Source organism: Chiloscyllium plagiosum, unplaced genomic scaffold, assembly GCF_037043375.1.
Source record: "Chiloscyllium plagiosum isolate Xiang-an unplaced genomic scaffold, Cpla_swu_hap1 HiC_scaffold_21, whole genome shotgun sequence".
NCBI lineage: Eukaryota > Metazoa > Chordata > Chondrichthyes > Orectolobiformes > Hemiscylliidae > Chiloscyllium > Chiloscyllium plagiosum.
This window is the reverse complement of record NW_028270159.1, coordinates 34,863,765-34,886,365: the sequence shown is the minus strand read 5'-3', so window position 1 is coordinate 34,886,365 and position 22,601 is coordinate 34,863,765. Positions and strand designations below refer to the sequence as shown.

Genomic DNA, 22,601 nt, shown 5'->3' with positions numbered 1-22,601 from the left:
CACAAAACCCCCCAGTGCTTATCAAGTTCCATATGAGTTTGGCACTATTGGAATTTGAAGGAAATGTAGAGTAATGGAGGATGAGTGTGTTGTTTAAGAGATCATAACGACCCTTATTCAAAACTCAACTAATGGCCTACCTCAATCATAGCATTCAGTGGGGGGCAAGCAATTCCTAACAGCAGGTAGAAGAGAGGAATGACTGAGTATCTTGGGCTGATCGCACATCTCAAAACAACGGTGGACACAGTATATTAATGCAGATTTCAGATTGGGTGAGAACGTTCCCCCTTTGCAACAGACAGTGGAGAGATTGGGTGGGGGGGGGGGGGGGGGTGCTAAAAAAATAAATCCCACACCAAGCCAGAAAAGAGTGTTTTCTATTTGAGACTATGTGAGAAACCTGGAGTAGGCTCTTGAAACCCACTCCATGATTCAATGGAATCACGGCTGATCTTCTGTTTGAACACCATGTTCCTGCACAATCCCATATACCTTGATGTTTTAAATATGCAGAGCTCTATCCATCTCAGTCTTGACAGTAAGCTCTATGTTGGAATCTTCCCAGGTACAGAATGAGGTGGACCTTAGTGGGAAAGTTAGGTAACTTGTGAAATGGCCAGCCATGAAATTCTTGACATCACGAGCATCAAGTCCCATTTTGCAACCGAATGTTGAACAATGAGAAGAGCTTCTAGCAAGTCAGTGGTAAGATGAACTTTTGCATGCATTAACAGCTCATAATTACCATATTTCACCTCATTTATGTGCATTTTCCCACTGTCCCACCTGCTGGATAGAAAATTGATTATGAGAATGCTGAATATGAAAGTCAGAGCGGGTACCTGGCAACCCCAGCTTGTCACTTGCTTCTCTGTATCTTTATCTTGGATTCCTGTCCCCGACATCTCTGAGCACACTCCCTGGCCAGCAATTGCATGCAACCCTCCATCCATGGACCTTGGCATCAGGCATGAACCAACCTTAACTTGACCTTATGGCTCACCTCCGATCCACTTAGAGCATTTTCTTCATTTCAAGGCTCCAACTTGGAGTATTCACAGCATCGCTCCTTACCTTGCCTTTTTGCATTTTGCCCCCTGAGCCAGAGCTAAAAGGCTCACAGTACATTCCTACTGACTTACCCTTTTAGTGCAGACACAAAAATCAGGCAGCTTGCCATGATTGCCAGCAATGATCAGTCAAGGGGTTGGACATATTGCTGTGGTACCAAATAGCATCAATCTCACCTCTACATCATGTCCCAAATCTGAGCCACATATGCAGAAACACACAGCATGCTTTAAGCAAATGGCCTTGTCCCTAAGGGGAGTTGTCTTCAATCAAGTCAAGAGTGACACCTTCAGTCAAAGGATGTCAGCACAGCAAGTAAAGGGCAGTGTCTGAAATCAGTTGAGGGACTTGGGCACAGTCCATCAACCACTTGAGGCATAAGTGTCAGGGTATCTGTTCCTCCACAGTATGGGGAGTGGTCCACAGTCAGCTGAATGCACCCAGTGCAAAACAATCTGTGGAGTCACAGGAGGCCAGTCAGGGAGCTGCAAGGAGATCAATCAGGGGTCTAGTCAGCCATCAGTCAGGGCTGTCTGTTTACATTTGTCGAGGGTGTGGGCTATAGTCAGTTATGAGGTCTATCTACTAAATATCAACGGCACGTTAACTGGGGACATTTATGTGGGAGGGAAGCTGGGAAATTACTTTGGGGATCAGAGGCAGTGTGCTGGGATGTATAGGATAAGAACTGTGAAGGCAGGCAACTCAACAGACAAGGAGGGAAGCAACAGAGCAGAGGAGGGAAAGAGGTAATGCACATCAATTGCACATTTATACCATGTGCCTGTCACATACATGGCAAAAACACAGCATGTACTTCAAGCAAATAACCATGTCTCAGAGCTGATGGCAGTCATCCTCAGTTACATCACAGTAGACACCCTGGAGACTGACGGGGTGTCATTATCCATTAGCACCACCCTGATTTTGATGATGAGAGCAGTACAGCACTGTTTCTGGTTTGTTGACTTGATATGACTGGGGGTGGTGCCGTAAACTGGAGAGATGATCAGTTAAATAGATGGATTGAGAGGGGAGGTCGATGGGGTTGATGGGGGGGAAAACTAGTCAGCTCTACTCTGCTAGCCAGCTGCCTCGTCAGCCCTACACTGCCACTAGCCACTCTGCCTCCTCAGCCCCACACTGCCACTAACCAGCCCCACTCTGCTACTAGCCAGCCCCACACTGCCACTAGCCAGCCCCACACTGTAACTAGCCAGCTCCACTCTGCCACTAGCCAGCCCCACTCTGCCACTAAACAGCCCAACATGCCACTAACCAGCCCAACATGCCACTAACCAGCCCAACACTGCCATAGTCAGCCCCCACTCTGCCACTAGCCAGCCCCCACTCTGCCACTAGCCAGCTCCTCTCTGCCATTAGCCAGCCCCCTCCCTGCCACTAGTCAGCCACACTCTGCCACTAACCAGCAGAACACTGCCACTAGCCAGCCCCCACTCTGCCACTAGCCAGCCCCCACTCTGCCACTAGCCAGCTCCACTCTGCCACTAGTCAGCCCCACTCTGCCACTAGTCAGCCCCACTCTGCCACTAGTCAGCCCCACTCTGCCACTAACCAGCCCCCACTCTGCCACTAGCCAGCCCCCTCCCTGCCACTAGTCAGCCACACTCTGCCACTAACCAGCAGAACACTGCCACTAGCCAGCCCCACGCTGCCACTAACCAGACCCACAAGGCCCCTAGCCAGCCCCACACTGCCACTAGCCAGCCCCACACTGCCACTAGCCAGCCCCACACTGCCACTAGCCAGCTCCACACTGCCACTAGCCAGCTCCACACTGCCACTAGCCAGCTCCACTCTGCCACTAGCCAGCTCCACTCTGCCACTAGCCATCTCCACTCTGCCACTAGCCAGCCCCACTCTGCCACTAGCCAGCCCCACTCTGCCACTAGCCAGCCCCACTCTGCCACTAGCCAGCCCCACTCTGCCACTAGCCAGCCCCACTCTGCCACTAAACAGCCCAACACGCCACTAACCAGCCCAACACTGCCATAGCCAGCCCCCACTCTGCCACTAGCCAGCCCCCACTCTGCCACTAGCCAGCCCCTCTCTGCCATTAGCCAGCCCCCTCCCTGCCACTAGTCAGCCACACTCTGCCACTAACCAGCAGAACACTGCCACTAGCCAGCCCCCACTCTGCCACTAGCCAGCCCCCACTCTGCCACTAGCCAGCCCCTCTCTGCCATTAGCCAGCCCCCTCCCTGCCACTAGTCAGCCACACTCTGCCACTAACCAGCAGAACACTGCCACTAGCCAGCCCCCACTCTGCCACTAGCCAGCCCCCACTCTGCCACTAGCCAGCTCCTCTCTGCCACTAGTCAGCCCCACTCTGCCACTAGTCAGCCCCACTCTGCCACTAACCAGCCCAACACTGCCACTAGCCAGCCCCCACTCTGCCACTAACCAGCCCCCACTCTGCCACTAGCCAGCCCCCACTCTGCCACTAGTCAGCGCAACACTGCCACTAGCCAACCCCACTCTGCCACTAGTCAGCCCCTACTCTGCTCCTAGCCAGCCCAACACTGCTACTAGCCAGCCCCACACTGTAACTAGCCAGCCCCTCTCTGATCTTAGCCAGCCCCCACTAGCAAGCCCCACTCTGCCACGAGCTATCCCCACACTGCCACTAGCCAGCCCCACTCTGCTCCTAGCCAACCCCACTGTGCTCCTAGTCAGCCATCTCTGCCACTAGCCAACCCCACTCTGCCACTAGCCATCCCCACACTGCCACTAGCCAGCCCCACTTTGCTCCCAGCCAGCCCTGATCTGCTCCCAGCCAGCCCCACTCTGCCACTGGCCAGGCCCATATTGCCACTAACCAGCCCCACGCTGCTCCTAGTCAGCTCCTGTCTGCCACTATCCAGCCCCACGCTGCCACTAGCCAGCCCCATATTGCCACTAACCAGCCCCACGCTGCTCCTAGTCAGCTCCTGTCTGCCACTATCCAGCCCCACTCTGTCACTAGCCAGCTCATGTCTGCCACTAGCCAGCTCCCCTGTGGTGCCATCCATGATGTAGCCAAACATTTTCTTCACTGCTCGTCCTGTGCTGCTAGTGTGTGCGGTAAAGGATGGCTTAAATTACACAAACTCAAATTTCTCTGATAAATAATGGAAACGGGTAGTATAGCTGATTAAAAAATGCAGCCGTTATATTTTTCCTCTTTTGATAAACACAGCAATTCAGCCATAACATATTGAATAAGCATAAAAATATAGAAGACTGCATTCCAGGCATTCTCTTTGGCCACAAAATGTTCACATTCTTAATAAACTGGATCCTCAGCAAAGTATTTCACTAATAATTTGACAAAGTGTGATGTGTTATGACTTTTAGGGCTGTATTAATTTAAAAGCTTGATATGCTAACAAACCAATGGCCAGTATGTAAACTACAGCTAACACTGGAGAAAAATAGTCAGGATGATACGTTTCGAACAAGTATAGATGCTTTCTATCTAATCTATTCGGCGATATTATTACACACCTCTGGAACCAATGGGACTTGAACCCATGCCTCCTGATGATAGTGAAGGACACTATCACTGAAGTACAAGAGCCCCCTTTGAATGAGTATACTCCCTTTTGACAATGCATGTCAAATACTACCATTTACTCCACAACCACATGATGATGAAGCAGTGCTTCGAAAGCCAGTGATTCCAAATAAATCTGTTGGACTATAACCTGGTGTTGTGTGATTTTTAACTTTGACTACCATTTAACACTCGCAAGTGCAAGGTGGTCAGATTACTTACCAAAGGCCCAAAAGCCCCAGGAAGTCCAATTTCACCTTGGACACCCTAAAATACAAAAAGAAATAAGGCACAGGTACAAATATGACCATTTCAAAATTAAGAAGCAATCAATGTCTATATTTATGTACATCATCCACATTGTCTTTTAAAATATATGGAAATTGAAATGATCATTCCTGGTGGATGTTCACATTTTAGGTTTTCATTGAAAAGTGAAGTGGCTAGAAGACCCATAAAGAATGTGGTAAAATGGTTTCAGATATCAGACTTGAAAAGTAAAATAAAAACAAGTGCAGGGGATCAGAAAAGAGTAAGGGAGAGGTATTCAGTTCCTTTTGTCCTGTGATTCTGTCTGATTGGATCAGAGATAGTAATTACAGAAGACGAGTTTGATAAGTCTGTCGTATTCTTTTCCGTTTTGATATCCTTAACTAAAAGCAGGAATCAAATTACTGCCTTGCAGTGTGAGAGTGCTTCGGTCATAATCAGCCTGATAGATTTCTTTGTAATAGGAACAGAAAGAACTGGAAGTATGCAACAGGTCTGGTGGCATCTGTCAAGGGGGAAACCAAGTTACAGGGTGGAATCTTCCCATCCCCTAAATGATGTGGGCCTTGGTGAGAAAGTATGGAGAATTGTGTGAGATCGGCAATGAGGAGCTTCCCAGCATTAAGCCTTGGGTCCCTCACTCCATGCTGTGCCTGTTTTTTTTCCCTTGGGAAGTTCCCTGATTGAGAGGCTTGGGTTACTGTTGGGTGGCAAGACTTGAAAACTGGCCACAGGAGCAGCTTGGTCTGGTCGACCCTCAGGCAACTATCTGTGTGGAGTTAGCACATTCTCCCCGTGTCTTTCGGGTTGCTTCAGTTTCTTCCCACAGTTCAAAGTTGTACAGGTCAGGTGGATTGGTCATGTTAAACTGTCCGTAGTATCTAGGGATGTGCAGGCTAAGTGGATTAGCCATGGGAAATGCAGGATTACAGGGATAGATTAGGAGACTGGTTGGGAAGCTCTTTGGATGGTTGGTGCCGACTCAATGGGTTTTTTGTCTGCACTGTAGGAATTCTATGATCTTATGATTTCTGACAATAATGGGGAGTGGGAAGCAGTAGGGGATGAAGAAGCTTCCTGTTCCCTGACTTTGGGGTTGGTTGGTGTGAGAAGGAGGTGGATTCAATCCCAGCGGTCTTTGTTTTCAGGTCTTTCCACAGTGGGTGCTGATGACTCACAGATCAATATTAAAATGCCTACAATTACTACCTCCAGAACAAGATAATCATGCATTAAGTTATATACCATCCACTAAAGTGGGAGATTTTTATGAGTTTACCTATGCCAGATGTTGGACCTGTTGCAAAGTATTGAAACTACATTTGTAGATTTTTATACTAAAGAATGAAACTGAAGAATGGCAGATGCTGGAAATCAGAAATGAAAACAGAAATTGCCGGGGAATCTCAACGGGTCTGGCAGCATCTGTGGAGAGAAAGCAGAGTCAACACTTCAATTCCAGTCACCCCTTCTTCAGAATAAGGGTCTTCTGAAGGGCCAGTTCTGAATAAGGGTCACTGGACCCAAAATGTTAACTCTGCTTTATCACCACGGATGATGCCAGATCTGTTGAGCTTTCTGAGAAATTTCTGTTTGTGTTGTAGATTTTTGCACCTGTCTCTATAAGATGCACTGCAAAAATTCATCAAGGTTCCTTAGCCAGCATCTTCCAAACCCACAACTACTACTACCTTGAAGGTCAAGGGCAGCCGATATATGGGAGCACCATCACTTACCAATTCGCCTTCAAGCTACTTCCCATCCTGATTGGGAGATATATGACTGATTCAGCTCTGCCACTCGGTCAAAACTTGGGAATCCCCTCCCCAACAGCATTGTGGGTTTACCGACAGCACACATGGACTGCAGCATTTCAAGAAGGCAGCTTAACCCCACCTTCTCAAGGGCAACAGGGGATGGGCAATAAGGGGGTGTATAGCCAGTGACATCATGTCCCAGGAGTGAACTAAGAAAATAAAGGTGCTTGTCCTCCAATTAACCACAATTTTCAAGATTTACAAATGCCATTAAGAAAACCACAAGAAGTTACAATAATGAAGCTCCTTCTTCACTGGCTCTTATAAATTGTTTCTCTTCACAATTGCTGATTTAGGGAACATAGAGCTGGACCAAATAAAGGACAAATATAGAAGTCAATACCACAGATGTCACCTGACCTGCCATATAAAGTCATAGAGATGTACAGCATGGAAACAGACCCTTTGGCCCAACCCATCCATGCCGACCAGATATCCCAATCCAATCTAGTCTCACTTGCCAGCACCCGACCCATATCCCTCCAAACCCTTCCTATTCATATACCCATCCAGATGTCTTTTAAATGTTGCAATTGTACTAGCCTCCACCACTTCCTCTGGCAGTTCATTCCATACACGTACCACCCTCTGCATGAAAATGTTGCCCCTTAGGTCTCTTTGATATCTTTCCTCTCTCACCCTAAACCTATGCCTTCTAGTTCTGGGCTCACCCACCCCAGGGACAAGGTTTTGTCTATTTATCCTATCCTTGCCCGTCATGATTTTATAAACCTCTATAAAGTCACCCCTCAGCCTCCAACACTCCAGAGAAAACAGCCCCAGCCTATTCAACCTCTTCCTATAGCTCAAATCATATTTATAGTATTTCCTGTTTTTATCCTAGAAATGCATTTGTGATCCAGCTTTGCAGGTGCTGTAGGAGGAAATCTGTTGAAATGTCAGGTGTCAACATTCTCAACCCAGTTACCAGTTTCAATAATTATGATCTAAAGTTAAATATGATCCTAAATTCCTAAGTGTTTTTATTCAAGGTATATGTTGTCAAACTTGATCTTAATAACAATTGAATCTTGATTAGAATTGTGCTTTTCTCAAGACAATATCATACCTTGGCTCCTTTTTCTCCTTTATCCCCAACTGGTCCAGGTAATCCTCTAAATCCCTAAAATAAAAGTACATTTGCACATATAGTCTGAACGTTGTTCCAATACAACAATGAAAATGCATCATTTTGATTGTTGAAACTGCTTCCTTGATATGTGTGAGCTACGACTGAGGTACATAGACTGGATAGTTACTGGTTTTAATCTCTAGTTTGTAATGAATGAATTAATCCCGCATTGATCACTAACAGTGAAGTTCAGTTTTGGTAAACAGTAAGCAGTTGTAACCCAGGGCTGTTTTTTGACTCATGCATGGCAGTGTGTGTGACCGTCAATTGTGGACAGCATTGGGTTCAGTTTCCTCTCACAGTGAAATACTCTCTAAACATTTCAAGTCCGAGCTTGTTCACTCAGATGTGCTGGACTTCATAGCTGAGGAGTTTGTGGATAAATATAGTCTTGGCTTGCCAGCTTTACCGCTACTTTGTAGCCATCTATGGAACTATGCATCATGTCCATTACCTGTTTTGGAAGAGAGGGGAAATAAAGTAATGTACAAGGACAAGGGAGTAACAGGCAAGTATATTTCAATTTGCTTCAGTCTTATCTTGCACCGATAAAACATTCCCCAATTACAGACTGAATGAAGTCTCCGAGTTCTGCACAACATGTGTATATATATATATATATATAAATGGAAGAGAATTGGAGAGGCTGAGGTTTGGAGCTGGAAAGAGTTTTCATTTTTTCCATATGTTGCAGACAAACTTGCATGATGAGGGAGAATGCATCCAGTTTGAAGCCAATACCGTCTAATAAAAAGAAGATTGTTCTATTTCAGGAAAGATCAGTACACACCTGCTCCCCTTTCTCTCCACGAATTCCATTGTTTCCCATATAGCCCTGAGGTCCCTATCAGAGAGGAGAAAGCATGAACAACAAGGCATTACCAGGTTAGTTTTGCAAAACGGTTAACTCTAATCATTGCCTGGGGAAGAGTCCCGGTTGGATGACGCTAAGTCAGTTCCTATCTTCCAGTGGTAAATATATCTCTGTGTAAAATGAAAAGAAAAAGGAAGTCATTTTAAAATGCACCTTTTACAATATCAGGGCATCAAGGAATTTTACAAACCATGAAGCAGTGCCATAATGATCCGTTTGCCCACAGCAAGATCTTTAAAATTTTAATGAAATGGTCCAACAATTTGTTTTTATGATATTGGTTAAGGGACAATGCTGTTCAGGACAACCAAAGACCTCCTGCGTTTTTCCCTGAAAGAATGCAGAATGACCTCATATATACCCCTGTTATGATTTTAATGAGTTCAGCCAGGTGGATCTCATAGAACTTGAGATCCCTGATTTGGGCTCTTAATCTGGTCTAATCAGGGAGCCCTGGCTGACAGATAAGAAAAGGAATGTTAGACATCCTGTTCACTCTGAGACCTGACTCTGTGGGAGCTGGAACAGTGTCAAGAACTCCACCTGTAAATAAAGGGTGACTTGGTGACAGGATACCAGTCTCTCTGGAGCAATTACAACTCTGGTCTTCATATAATATCCCTTGGTCAGCACCTTCCATACAGCAGTACTTCTGCTATACTGTATTGGAGGATCAATCAAGTTAGACGTTCCCACAGAAAGATTTTGTGGTAAATCAGAAATCAAAACAGAAAATTCTGAAAATACTGAGCAGGTCAGGCAGCATATAAGGTGAGAGAAGCAGAGTCAATGGCATAGATTTTGGTGGTGTTATGGAGACTCTGGGGACCTTTAATAATGGCCAGTAGGATCTGGATCCGGAAGTTCCAATCCTATTGCTGCCGGTTTATATTTTGCTGAAAGAGACAAAGGGTGAAGATTTGTGATCCACACAAGAGAAACCTAAGCTTAACAAAGGGCTATTTGGGCTGAATTAAAAAAGACTCCTTCTTTGATGAAGGAAGGGTCTCGTTCCACAGTGTAGGGCTACAAACCTTTAGAGTTGACGTAAATGGTCATGAACGATAGGTAAGGTCTGTAGAACTGCTCAGCTATCAAATTGTTTTTTATAGCCTTCCCTTTAAAAATTATAAACAAATTTCCTGCCTGTCTGTGAATTTTTTAAAAATCCATTTGAGCAATTTCAATAGCTGTGTGTTGATATAACCTGAATTATTTTCATCATATAATTATGTTCTTCAATCATGAAAAGTGCTATATAAATATAAGTCTTGACATCTTTTTCAAAGGAAAGATAGATTGTATAGCTAATGTTTTTATGTCAATCCCTGTGCTCATTTTTGATGTTAGGAACATGACAGACAATTGGACACTCAAACTAGAGAGTCCCTCATAAAATCCAGAGGATTAACAGATTTATTTAGCAAAATGAAACATAATCTGCTGAGCCAGTAGGAGCTTCGAGTCTTCCTAGCATCTTAATACAAAGGTACACAGTTTGCTTGGAATAATGTGGATCCCCAGAAAGTTCTTATTAAATTCCCACAGTAGGTATTTGGTTCATTTCATGTTCAACACCAGGATGGGTTAAGATGACTCAAATGCATAATAGCATAGCTCAGCCAAACAGTCTACCCTTGACTAATTCCCTATTTTAGCAACATTAATCAGCCATGGACTTACAGAATTTATTATTTCTTCACAGTTCAATATTGGTTCATGTTTGTAGGGTCAAGAACAGAGGGCAGAAATTTGAAATTTACATTGTCGACTGGCTGGTTCCAGCTAATTAATTATGAAATCAGGTATTCCCCTTTAAATATATAAGTACAATCATCTTGAACAGTGCACTTTTGTTAACTGTCTGACAGTGCAGCCAACATTAAATGATAAGGTAACAGCTACAATGTTCAAGACTGAACATCATTCACCATGCTTTATAGAATAAGTGCATTGAATTTCAGAAACCATCTTTTTCCCTGAAAAATTTAACTTGGAGTTATTCACACGAAACCCATACATCAGCATGAAGTGGTTTTATTTGAGAAGAATGCATGAAAGGAAATTCTGACATTACAGAGTAAATGCACCAACACTGCAGTTTAAATGAATCCACGGTCTTGGTCCAATGGGACATTGCAACAAGAAGAGGGAGAGAGTTTCCCCACATTTTGGAGACAATTTAGGTCTGAACAACTGACTTGCATCCCATGGATATAGCATCAACACAAGATTGATAATGTTTTGTATTAAATGGACAGATTCTTGAATGCTGAAAGCTGCATTTATTCCAGTTATAATGTCAGAGATTTTACTGCAGGCATAAACAGCAGACTTTGTAAATCCTGTTATAACCCTCATACATACTTTACACCAATTTAACAAAAGGGGTAAAGTTCACCTGGAGCAGCACCTCATCACCGTTTAATGCTGGTGTTCCCCATTCACCTGGAGCAGCACCACATCACCATTTAATGCTGGTGTTCCCCATTCAAACGAACACCACAGCTCTCCCATGTGTACAGGAAATTAGGAGAGACTTTGCTAACAGTTAATTGTGAAACAATACTCTCCAGTGACACAGCAGCATAAACTGAGCCTGTCTTTTCTATTACCTGTTCTCCAGGAATTCCAGACGGACCTCGAGGACCAGGTTCACCAGGGATTCCGGGAGATCCCTTCCGACCCATTGGGCCTGGGAAGCCCCTGAGTCCTTCAAGCCCCTTAGAAAGAAAAAGAAAACAAGGGCTATTTGAGCGCCTCATGTTTAACCTGAAGCAAAATTGTTCACATACCATCCATGTTATCTGGCATCTGTTTTAATCTACATGCACTGGTGAAAAGCTCAGGCAACTCATGAACTTTCCGAGGTCTGCACTAATTTGTGACATTGATCGTTCACTTTCTGGACTCATTTTATTCAGACTTGGGTTGACTTTTGCTAGTATCTGCCATGTCACTGATGGATGAGGATATCAACACGAAAGGAGTACTGATACCCTTTGACATGGTGCACATTTAGAAAGAAGCATCTTGCAGCAATTACGGAATCAATCTATGCCTGAACTGCGCACACCGCAGTTACAGACTGCAATACAGATGTGAAAAATAAAGAGAATGCAAACAACAGGTTCAAATGCAAAAGCTTGTGCCAGCTCATTTTTTTTTCTTTATTAGACAACTGTTTGTGGCAAGCCCATTTATTGTCAAAAGCACAAGTATTAATGAGTGAAAATGTATCTTCTTTCTGTGGCTTTTTATCATACGAGGAAATGCTTTTTAAATAAAGTATGAAGCAGTAAGGAAATTCTTAAGTTCTCAGACCCAGAAGAATGTACACCTCCATATTTATCATTAGTACTGAATTTTGCGCGCTCTCATGATACAAACAATTCCATTAGCAGCTGTGCTTATCCAGTGAGCTGGAATGTCATAGGATGAAAGGGGTCAAAGGCTTTGCTATGGGTTTTTCAATGGCTCTGAGCAATTTAGCATTCTGTATCTAAGATCAACTGTTTTAAACAACATGATGGTTTCTAAAAAAAATGTTGTGGATTGAAAGGTTGCCCTTCTCACATGGAGAGTCTACAGTCTGGGTCACTTGAAAGAGAATGTGGAGGGGAAATGATACCCTTAAGGAGGGCAAGGAAGAAACAAAAGAAACATGGGTTAAACAAGGCTGCATTCAAATCTTTCCCAGAAAACAGGGCACACATGACAGAGCATCGATAAAGAAAGAAACTTAAATCAGTTCCTTCCAATATTTAATGCTGAATGACACAATCTTCAAAACTTTGAAATGTTGTCAAGAAAATTTGCCAAGTATTGTCAAATTCACTTTTGAATAAGCAAAAAAGCCTTTTCAAAAAATAGGATACATGAGGGCTTATAAATACCAGAGAAAGTGAGGGCTGCAGATGCTGGAGATCAGAGCTGAAAATGTGTTGCTGGAAAAGCGCAGCAGGTCAGGCAGCATCCAAGGAACAGGAGAATCGACGTTTTGGGCATAAGCCCTTCTTCAGGAATGATTCTCCTATTCCTTGGATGCTGCCTGACCTGCTGCGCTTTTCCAGCAACACATTTTTAGCTTATAAATACCCAGCGAAGCAAGAAATATGTCAGAGAAGTTGTCCATTTTGAAGTATTTCAGATTTCCAAATGACAATAGCCTCCCAAGTTTTCAAACAGCATATCAGGGTGGAAAGATATGGAAGGTTTGTTGTCAATTATTCATAGGATGTGGACATCATTGGCAAAGCGGCATTTACTTCCCATCTCTAAATGTCCTGGAATGTCACATAACTGAATGTATTGCTGGGCCATTTCAGAGGATAATCACATCTCTGTGGATTTGGAGTAACATTTATACTATCAAGTAAAGATGGCAGATTTACTTCTCCAAAGGAGATTAACTGAACTAGAAGTATTTACCTAACAATTTGATAGTTTCGGCAGCTGCTTAATTAAACTTAAATTCACCAGCTATTGATGTTGGATTTGAATTCACAACTCTGGATGGATAGTCTGGACCTCAACGTTACCAATCTAGCAACACAACCATGATGCTACCATACTTGTAGGATGTCTTGGTGATGTACAGAACATGGAATTTGAACTATCAGTAGCTGCCTATTTTGAATGGAGGTCAGGAGTGTAATTGTTCTAACGTAGTAAGTAAGGCCTCAAACCTTCACATGCCCAATGCATTTGCCCTTAGACTTTTTGCATCCTGACTCTTTCAATGTATCATCTTTGCTACAAAAACCAGCAATTTTCTTAAATGTTCTCCTCAAAGTTAAAAAATTATTTATTTAAGTTCTAGATTCTGGAGACAGCTATCGATTGGTTAATACACTTTTATTTGGCAGTTATGCTGAAATTCATGTTTTTAAAAATTTTTTAAAACACTTCAGTTGTTAAGGTTTGAATTAGAATGGAACAAACGTTTTGTTCGTTTTATGGAAATTAGTGCACAAAACTGCATTTACATGAGAAATGAGAACATTTATCTCCCATCAGTTATCGAAACTATTTCACACAATTTATCATCTGCATGACCAGTTTTCACAGACATGCTGGAAGTGCCCATCATAGCCCATTCACAATAATGGGGCCTTTTGTAATGCTGAACTTCTTACTGGCAGAATACAAGTTAAGAAATTTCAAAGATATCAAATGTGAAAACATTATGAATTTAATGAGATGCGAGTTGCAGTAAATTAGGTGCTACTACATCAGTTAGATTACTGATGAGGTTAGAAACCATCCTACAGTTTGCTAATGTTAGTGTCCCAATAGCGGTGTCTCAGCTTTCTATGGTGTCAGGAGTTTTCAGGTACATAATTCTTCATCTCACCTGACAACACTGAAGTGCCAAAATCAGAGAAGCGCAACTACTGGCGTGTTAGAGTGGAGAGGCTTCCTTTTTATCACCTTTTTTGTGTTGTGCTAACTGTTATGTTACTGACACTTCGGATTTTGTAGAATTGACTTCAAATTTCTCAAATAAATTTGGCTGCTGAGGAAGGGCCCAGTGACTGGGAAGACTTAGAAACTGCAACCTTCCCACCACCTGGGTCATAGAAGCATAGAGTTTTTACAGCATGAAAACAGGTCCTTTGATCCATTGTGCCTGTGCTAGTCATCAAGCATCCAACTCTTTTGATCCAATTTTACAGCACTTGGAAGCTTGCAATCTTGTGTGCTAGGGGTGAGGAATCAAATTGGGTATTCTGCCATTTAGTGACTTCAGATAAATAGCATGTTCATCATGTAAGAATCAGACTGAATTTGATTGTAATGGCTCCAGGATTACATACTGGTGGTATTTACAGACAAGGTTCAGACATGATGAAAATCCAGTGAGCATGTTTATCTATGTCCATGAAACGACCTTCCAACATTACAGGTCAGGGAAGATTGAAAACACAGGATAAGAAAGTTGACCCATTATAATCTGAAAAATAAAACAATAACATTTTAATAGATCTAACTCCGCAACATATATTTGGTGCTATTTACCAGGTCCAAACAGTCAACCTTTCCATAAGACTAAAATCCTACAGCTGAGTGAGGGTAATAATGTAGGTATGCTTAAAATCATGTAGTTGTCTAATTAAAACCACAGGGACAATGCAGAATAACTGAGATCAGTATACATTGCACTGAGTGACAAAGCACTGACAGAACCTTGATGATAGCAGCTACTCCAGGCTAAAACCTGCCTTTTCTCTGAAGCCAGGTTTCACTTTAAGATGTCAAGTGATTGCAATCTAAATTCTCAAATGTTTACAGTAACATCTAGAATTATGTAAATACTGCAAGATTATTTCTCTGTTTACATTACAGTGTCCTTCAGTATGATCTGGTTAGAATTGCAATTAAAATGTGTTTAAAAATCATGAGTAAAGCCATCATAATTCATTAAGAGATCTTACAATCGGTCATTGTGCACACTTATGCCCTTGGTAGTGATGGGTGGCACAGTGGCACAGTGGTTAGCACTGTTGCCACACAGTACCAGAGACCTGGGTTCAATTCCCGCCTCAAGCAACTGTCTCTGTGGAGTTTACACATTCTCTCCATGTCTGCGTGGGTTTCCTCCCAGGGCTCCGGTTTCGTCCCACAGTCCAAAAATGAGCAGGTTAGGTGAATTGGCCATGCTAAATTGCCCGTAGTGTTAGGTGTAGGGGAATGGGTCTGGGTGGGTTGCTCTTCGGCGGGTCGGTGTGGACTTGTTGGGCCGAAGGGCCTGTTTCCACACTGTAAGTAATCTAATCACTCCCTTTACCTTTGGGAGACTCGGCCCAGCTTGGGTATTTAATGTTCATTTTGTTCGATTAATTTAAAGTATGATATCCTGAAGTGCAGAATTATCACAAAAACATAATAAAAGTGATGGCTAAAGGGAGGGCCTTCGAAGGCCAATGCATAAAATCTTGAGCTCATAGTTGTAGTTCATGTCGGCAATATTCACTTGTAGTTCTCTTGTAGTTCATCAAAGGAAAGGGCAGTCAACAACAGAGATAATCTGTATTTATTTGGTGACTAGTATAGGAAGACATCCCACAGCACTAATCAGGAGCTCAATGAGACACTAATTGATCCAAAGAATCAGAGGAGGAGACACTCGGTCAGTGACCAAATGCTTGGGAAAGGAACTGGTTATAAAATGGGATAGAGGCGGGGACATTTAGGGTGGGATCTTTTGATCTCTGTGGTGAGTTTGGAGGTGGGAAGGGCATTTAGTAAATTGGGGTATTTGTAGTCTGAACTCAGTAATAGTTAATCTCTTTGGTGAGATGAAACACAATCCCGGAACATTTAAAGGCAGTCAGGCAAGTTACCTTACGTGGCTAACAAAGCATTTTAGGTATATGTTTTTTTGATAGGGACACTGAATACAAAAACAAGAAAGTCATGTTAAATCACTGCATGTGCTAAAATACCTCATTCTTCGACACTCAGAGCTATTCCATAATTTCATGATATTAGTCATCTCTTAACTGCCTTGTATGAGGTCCTTTCTTGTGTTTATAGTATACAGATATTGATAAATGTTATTTTGCCTTTGAGCAAGTCTTGTAATACTAGTAAGACATTAATTAGGTCAGATTTAAGACGACTACACAGAGTTCCTTTCAACACATTATAGGAGGGATGTGATTGTATTGGAGAGGGCTAATGGGGATTTCTGTGAATAATGTCAGGACAGGGGAATTTTAGTTATGATAGACGATCAGAGATGAGAAGGTTGTTTTCTTTGGAGCAGAGGAGGATGAAAGGCAATATAATTGAGGTACATAAAATTATGAAGAGCCTAGATGCAATGAATAAGAAGGACCTACTGTCTGCAGAAAGCTTGTTAACGTTGATTTAAGGTAATTGCAGAAAGAATTAGGAGACAATTAAAGAGAAACTTCTTCACCAAAAGGGACATAGTTGGAAAGACTGGTAAAACAAGAAGATCTTAACACATTGAAAAGATATTTGGAAATGCACTTGAAGTGTTAAAGCCTAGGTAATTACAGAGCAAGAACTGGAAGCGGAACTCCACTGGATTGTTCTTTCTCACCTAGCACAGGCCTAATGGGCTGAATGATCTTCTTCTGTACCATACATTTATTCAATTAGCCCACAATACATCAATCCCAAAATATGACCAGCAGCTGCTCCACCACTGGTGTGAAATTATTAAAATTACTCGGATGTTCTTCAGAGCCTGTTAGCTATTGCTCAGGACTTGTAAGATTTGTCAGATTATTGGAAGATTTGAATTGTTGATTGCAAAGCTCAAAAACAGATACAAAATAAAATTCAAATCAGCAACTTTTACCACTTACAAGTAGATTTTATGTTACTGGCAAGGTGTTTGGCTGCCTTACTAGAAGACCAATTTTAATTTAGAATACAACTGCTCAGTGGAAGTGAAATTTCAAATTACCGTTGTCTTATCAAAATAGTCCATCATTCAAATGTGTTTAAAAATTGAGGAAAATTACTTTTCAAGACGATGGATCTGTCAGTTTTACAGTTTGCTTCCCCAATCAAAAGAGACAAAAAACTGAATACTACAAAATACTATGAATCCAAAGAAATTCCGTAAAGGCACTTGGCTCGGAGGTCTGAGCTGTTAACAGAGTTACAAATTGCATTGTGCCTTATCACTGCCTTTAAAATTGTCCCCAATGACTTCATTCCATTTAAGGAAGAGGTGAAGCACCAGTCAGTGTATTAAGTAGTTCCACATATAGACCATGTGGTGGCAATGTGATGCCAGAAAATTGATGTCTTATAAGTAAGCTAATTACCAGAAAGGTTATTCTGTCCCATTGCTTTGGAATATTACAGACCATTCTCGTCAACTCTCAGAATTTTTTTGTATCCATTTATGTGTCAAACAACATATTTCATAAGTAAGGATCAAGAAGATGCATTTGAACCTCTGCAGTTAAACTGCAGGCTTGTAAAGTAAATCATCCTGTTTACTACTCTTGGTAGATTAAAGCATGAAGGACTTCAGCATTGATTCCCAGTCTTGCTGAGTAATCTGCTGGGTGCTGGTAGGAAAATGCTGATGGAGAATAAAAATATTCAGCCCTGGTGTGAATTGTTATTCAGGATTTTCCACTGGAAAATGCATAGTACTGGCGATAGAGTGAGAACAGGGAGAGATTCTCCATGGAATGATTTGCCAGCATTCACTATCGAAACTCAAGCTGAAAGAGTGACTGAGTGTGTCAGCCACTGGATCTCCATATTAGTCAGGGGCTTCAGGACAGGAGAAAAGGAAAACAGAATAAGATTCCTTTAAGCAAAGTAAATAACTGAAGGCTTTTAATTTTATTCTTTTCCCACACACAGGGAGGCAGGTTAACTCAGTTGTCGAGCACATGATTCAAAGTAGTACTGACAGCAGGGGTTTATAGACCCCCTACAGTGTGGAAACAGGCCCTTCGGTCCACACCAGCCCTCCAAAGAGAATCCCACCCAAACCCATTCCCCTACCCTATTAGTCTACATTTACCCCTGACTAATGCACATCCCTGACACTGTGGGTAATTTTATCATGGCCAAGTCACCTAACCTGCACTTCTTTGGATTATGAGAGGAAACCAGAGCACCCAGAGGAAACCCCCACAGACGTGGGGAGAATGTGCAAACTCCACACCGACAGTCCCCTGAAGTTGCAATCAAACCCATGTTGCTAGCACTGTGAGGCAGCAGTGCTAACTACTGAGCCACCATGCGGTTAAATTCCTATTCCAGACTGAAGCAGACTGGAAGCCACCATTGAGTAGAGCAGCAAAGAATGAAGCATCAACAGACATCAAGGACTTGCCTTTGAGCAGAGTGTGCAACACTCACTCTACTACAGCAACACAATCTTGGCATTTATAAACAAATATTTTTAATCAAGCTACAATAAAAGGATTAACAATAAAAAGATAAACATGGTGTTAAGGTGAAAATGGAAATAATAGCATTACAAAGAGTTTTTACCAAAAACATTTTTTTTAAACAGAGCAAATTTCTATGTTGGTGGTTGTTCTTGATGTTTATGCAGTTTATTTTGTGCAGACAGCTGTTGTGTGAAATCAGGACGAGAAAAATTTTGGAAGAAGGTTGCTCTATTGCTGTGATATGAGTGGAATCAGGTAGGCAGATATTTTATGATTAGTCATAAAATATCTTGAGAGGAGTTAGAGTTATAGAGGTCCTTTGCCCATTGAGTCAGTGCTGGTCAAAACCTCCACCTAACTATTCTAATCCCATTTCTCAGTACATGGCCCATAGCCTTGTATGCCTTGGCATCGCAAGTGCACATCTAAATACTTCTCAAATGTCATGAGGGTTTCGACCTCCAGCCATCACAGACAGTGAGTTCCAGATCCCCAGCACCCTCTGGGTGAAAAAAAAATCCTCACATCCCATCTAATCCTCCTGCCCCTCTATGTCCCCGAGCATTGATCGCTCCATCCACGTGAAACGTTCCTCCTATCTACTCTATATATGCCCCTCATAATACATCTCAATCATTTCTCCACTCAGTCTCTTCTGCTCCAAAGAAAACAAACCCTAGTTTGTAACCAAGGATTCTAAAATGGGTAGCTCCAATGTAAAGATGCACCGATTGTAATTTTGCAAACTTGTTGGATTCTGGAGAAGTACCAGAGGATTGAAAAACTGCGAATGAGACACCCCTATTTAAAAAGTGAAGAAAGCAAAAGATCAGTAGCTATAGGCTGATTAACCCAATAACTATTGTTGGAAAAGTATTGGATTCAATTATTAAGGAAGTTGTAGCAGAACATTTGGAAATCATAAACCAATCAAGTAGAGTCAGCGTGGCTTCTTGAAAGTGTCTGACTAATTTTTTTCAGTTTTTCAAGCAAGTCTCAAACCAGAGTAGACAGAAGGCAACTAATAGATGTATTGTATTTGGACTTCCAGAGGGCACTTGGCAACGTACCTCACAAAAGTTTAAATCATATGATAAAAGACCACTATGTTGCAGGTGGTGTATTGGCTTGGATGGGGAATTGGTTCATGGGCAGAAAGCAGAGAGTGGGGATAAGGCATTCTTTTCCAGATTGTTGACCCGTAACCATTGGGGTTACATAGGGATCAGTGTTGGTATCTGTTTGCAGTAGAAATTAATGACTTGGAGGAAGGGACTGAATGTACCATAGCCAAATTTGCTAAGGACACAAAAATAGGTGAAAAGGCAGGTTGTAAGAAGAATACAGACAGTTTGACTTGGAGGTGCCGGTGCTGGACTGGGGTGGACAAAGTTAAAAGCCACACAACACCTGGTTATAGTCCAATAGGTTTATTTGGAAGCACTAGCGTTTGGAGCACGGTTCCTTCATCAGGTGATTGTGGAGGTTATGATCATACTCACAGAAATTCTGTGTTAGTGAGACCACAGCTGGAGTATTGTGAACAGAGTTGGTTGTCTTAGTTAAACAAAGATATTTTATTGGAGGTAGTTCAGGCGATCCCTGGTATGGAGGGATTGTCAAAGTTTAAACAGGTTGGGACTCTACTCACAGGGAATGAGAGGTGATCTAATCGAAATATATAATATTCTTAAGGGGCTTGACAGGGTAAATGCTGAGAGGATGTTTCCCCTCATGGGACAGTCTAGCACCAGATGGCACAGTCTCAGAATAAAGGGATGCCAATTTAGGAGTGAGGTGTGGAGGAATTTCTTCTTTCAGAGGGTTGAGCGTCTTTAGAACTCCTTGCCACAGAGAGCTGTGTATATTTAAGGCTGAGATACACAGATTCTTGATCAGTAGGGGAATCAAGGATTATGGGAAAGGTCAGGAAAGTGAATGGTGGAGCAGACTTAAGGGGCCAAACAGCCTTCTCCAAGTCCTATTTCTTGTAGTCCTATGGTTTCTCCAATTTCTATAAACTCAGTTTATAGCAACTATCTTCCTATTGGAAGATCCAACCAACATACAGTAATCCTGACTGCTAATCTTTAAAAGGTGGCTGGGACCAATGAATGGTGGGCTAGTGCAGTTATAGTAAACAATGTGTATTTATCCTCAAACATCAATCAACTTCTGACTGTATTTACATATCTTCTTTTGGACCCTAATGCAAAACATGATGTATGACAATATGACTCCCTTCAGCATATCCATTCATCATTCCATATGAGGTGTTTATGGTCTATATGCTCAGGCTTATGGAACTATCTGATTGTGATCCAAGTTCAATGTCTTTCAAGTTGCAGGGAGTAGAAACTCAGAGCTTTATATTCAGCTGGTAATTGCACTGCCATGTCTTTGTTGCTACACATCTTAAACTGCCTTACATAGACATGGTACTCATAGTGTGAGTGGAAAAATACTTTGGCCAGTCTTGAAATGCTCAAGTGAGTTGTTCAGTTCAGAAGTGCAACATTAGTTGGAACCCACAATCTTCCAAATGTGACAAATAAAGGAAAACAATTCATGAAGCACAATTTTTAATTGCTACTACCATGTGGACCACATTGTGAACATCGAGTCACAGCATCATATAGCACGGAAAGAGACCCTTCAGTCCAGCCAGTCCATGCCGATCATAATCCCAAACTAAACTAATCTCAGCAGCCTGTGTTTGGCCAATATCCTTCCAAACATCTCTTATTCATGTTCTTATCGAAATGTCTTATAAGTATTGTAACTGTACCTCATCCACACCTCCTCTGGAAGTTCATTCGACACATGAATCCTCTGTGTAAAAAATTGCCTCCATTTCTTTTTTTAAATCTTTCTCCTTTCACCTTAAAAATATGCCCTTAGTCTTGAAATCCCCCACAACAGGGAAAAGACACCTGCCTTTCAACTTATCTATACCCCTCATGATTCATAAACCTCAATAAGGTCATCCCTCAACTTCCTACGCTCCACTGAAAAAAGTCCCAGCGTATCCAGCATGTGCAAAAATAACAACAGAATTGCTCAGGGATCTTAGAACGTGGAGCTACAGGGAACAATTAAAACAATCTAAAATAGGACCTGCCAAAAAATAGGAGAAGACAACACATACCCATTACCCACTCTATGGCTTAAAGTGACACAAGTAAAACATTAGACACCAAGTATGGATATATCCATAAAATAAAACAAAGATCTGTGGATGCTGGAGATCTGAAACACAAAAAAACAGAAAATTGCTGGGGAAACTCAACAGAATCTGTGGAAAGAAAATAATTTTCCGATTCCAGTGAACCTTCTTCAGTTTCTGTTTTTGTGCATTGCAGATATATCCATATCAGACACAGTGAATGTGAATGAGGCAGCAATCATGGCAAAACAGCACAAATGCATCAGGAAAACATTGCATTTACACCAGCCTAAATCAACAGGAAACAGATTCTCCCCCATTTGACTTGGAGTACCGAACTCCATCATAAATCTGCACCAGCAGGTAGATTGAGGCAAGCAAAGTAAGTCATTTGAGCAGACACAGATGGCTCTGGGTGCCATCTTTAATTAGTTGGGAACATGCATTTTGTTTTTCATTAGTGCTCAATGCAAGAGGATACTACTCACTTGAGCATGGACAGGATGTGTCAACAACTATTAAAAAAGCACAATACTGTGGAGGTTGGAAATCAGAAACAAACACAGAGAATGGTGGAGAAACTCAGCAGGTCAGGCACCATCTGTGGAGAGAGAAACAGGTTTACATCTTGAGTCCAGTACAACTCCTCTTCAGAACCAAGACTCAAAAGCTCTGAGGAAGTCACACTGGACTTGAAACCTTAACCCAAACATGTTCTGTCAGTCATGATTGTTACAACTCTCAGACATACATTGGTGGCATTGCTTTATCAAGAGGATTTTTTTCATAGAAGTTGTCAAAAAGATTCAT

General features: G+C 42.3%; 1 protein-coding gene across 1 annotated transcript in view; it reads right to left on the bottom strand.

The window, feature by feature from the left end:
- Positions 1–22,601, bottom strand: part of LOC122564606 (uncharacterized) — a 272,583-nt gene that overhangs the window by 136,061 nt on the left and 113,921 nt on the right. Inside the window, exons 12-15 of the mRNA XM_087998687.1 lie at positions 11,339–11,446; positions 8,640–8,693; positions 7,787–7,840; positions 4,853–4,897 (exon numbers count right to left, since the gene is read on the bottom strand). Of these exons, the coding sequence (XP_087854813.1) occupies positions 4,853–4,897; positions 7,787–7,840; positions 8,640–8,693; positions 11,339–11,446 (261 nt within the window). The remainder of the gene's footprint in view (positions 1–4,852; positions 4,898–7,786; positions 7,841–8,639; positions 8,694–11,338; positions 11,447–22,601) is intronic.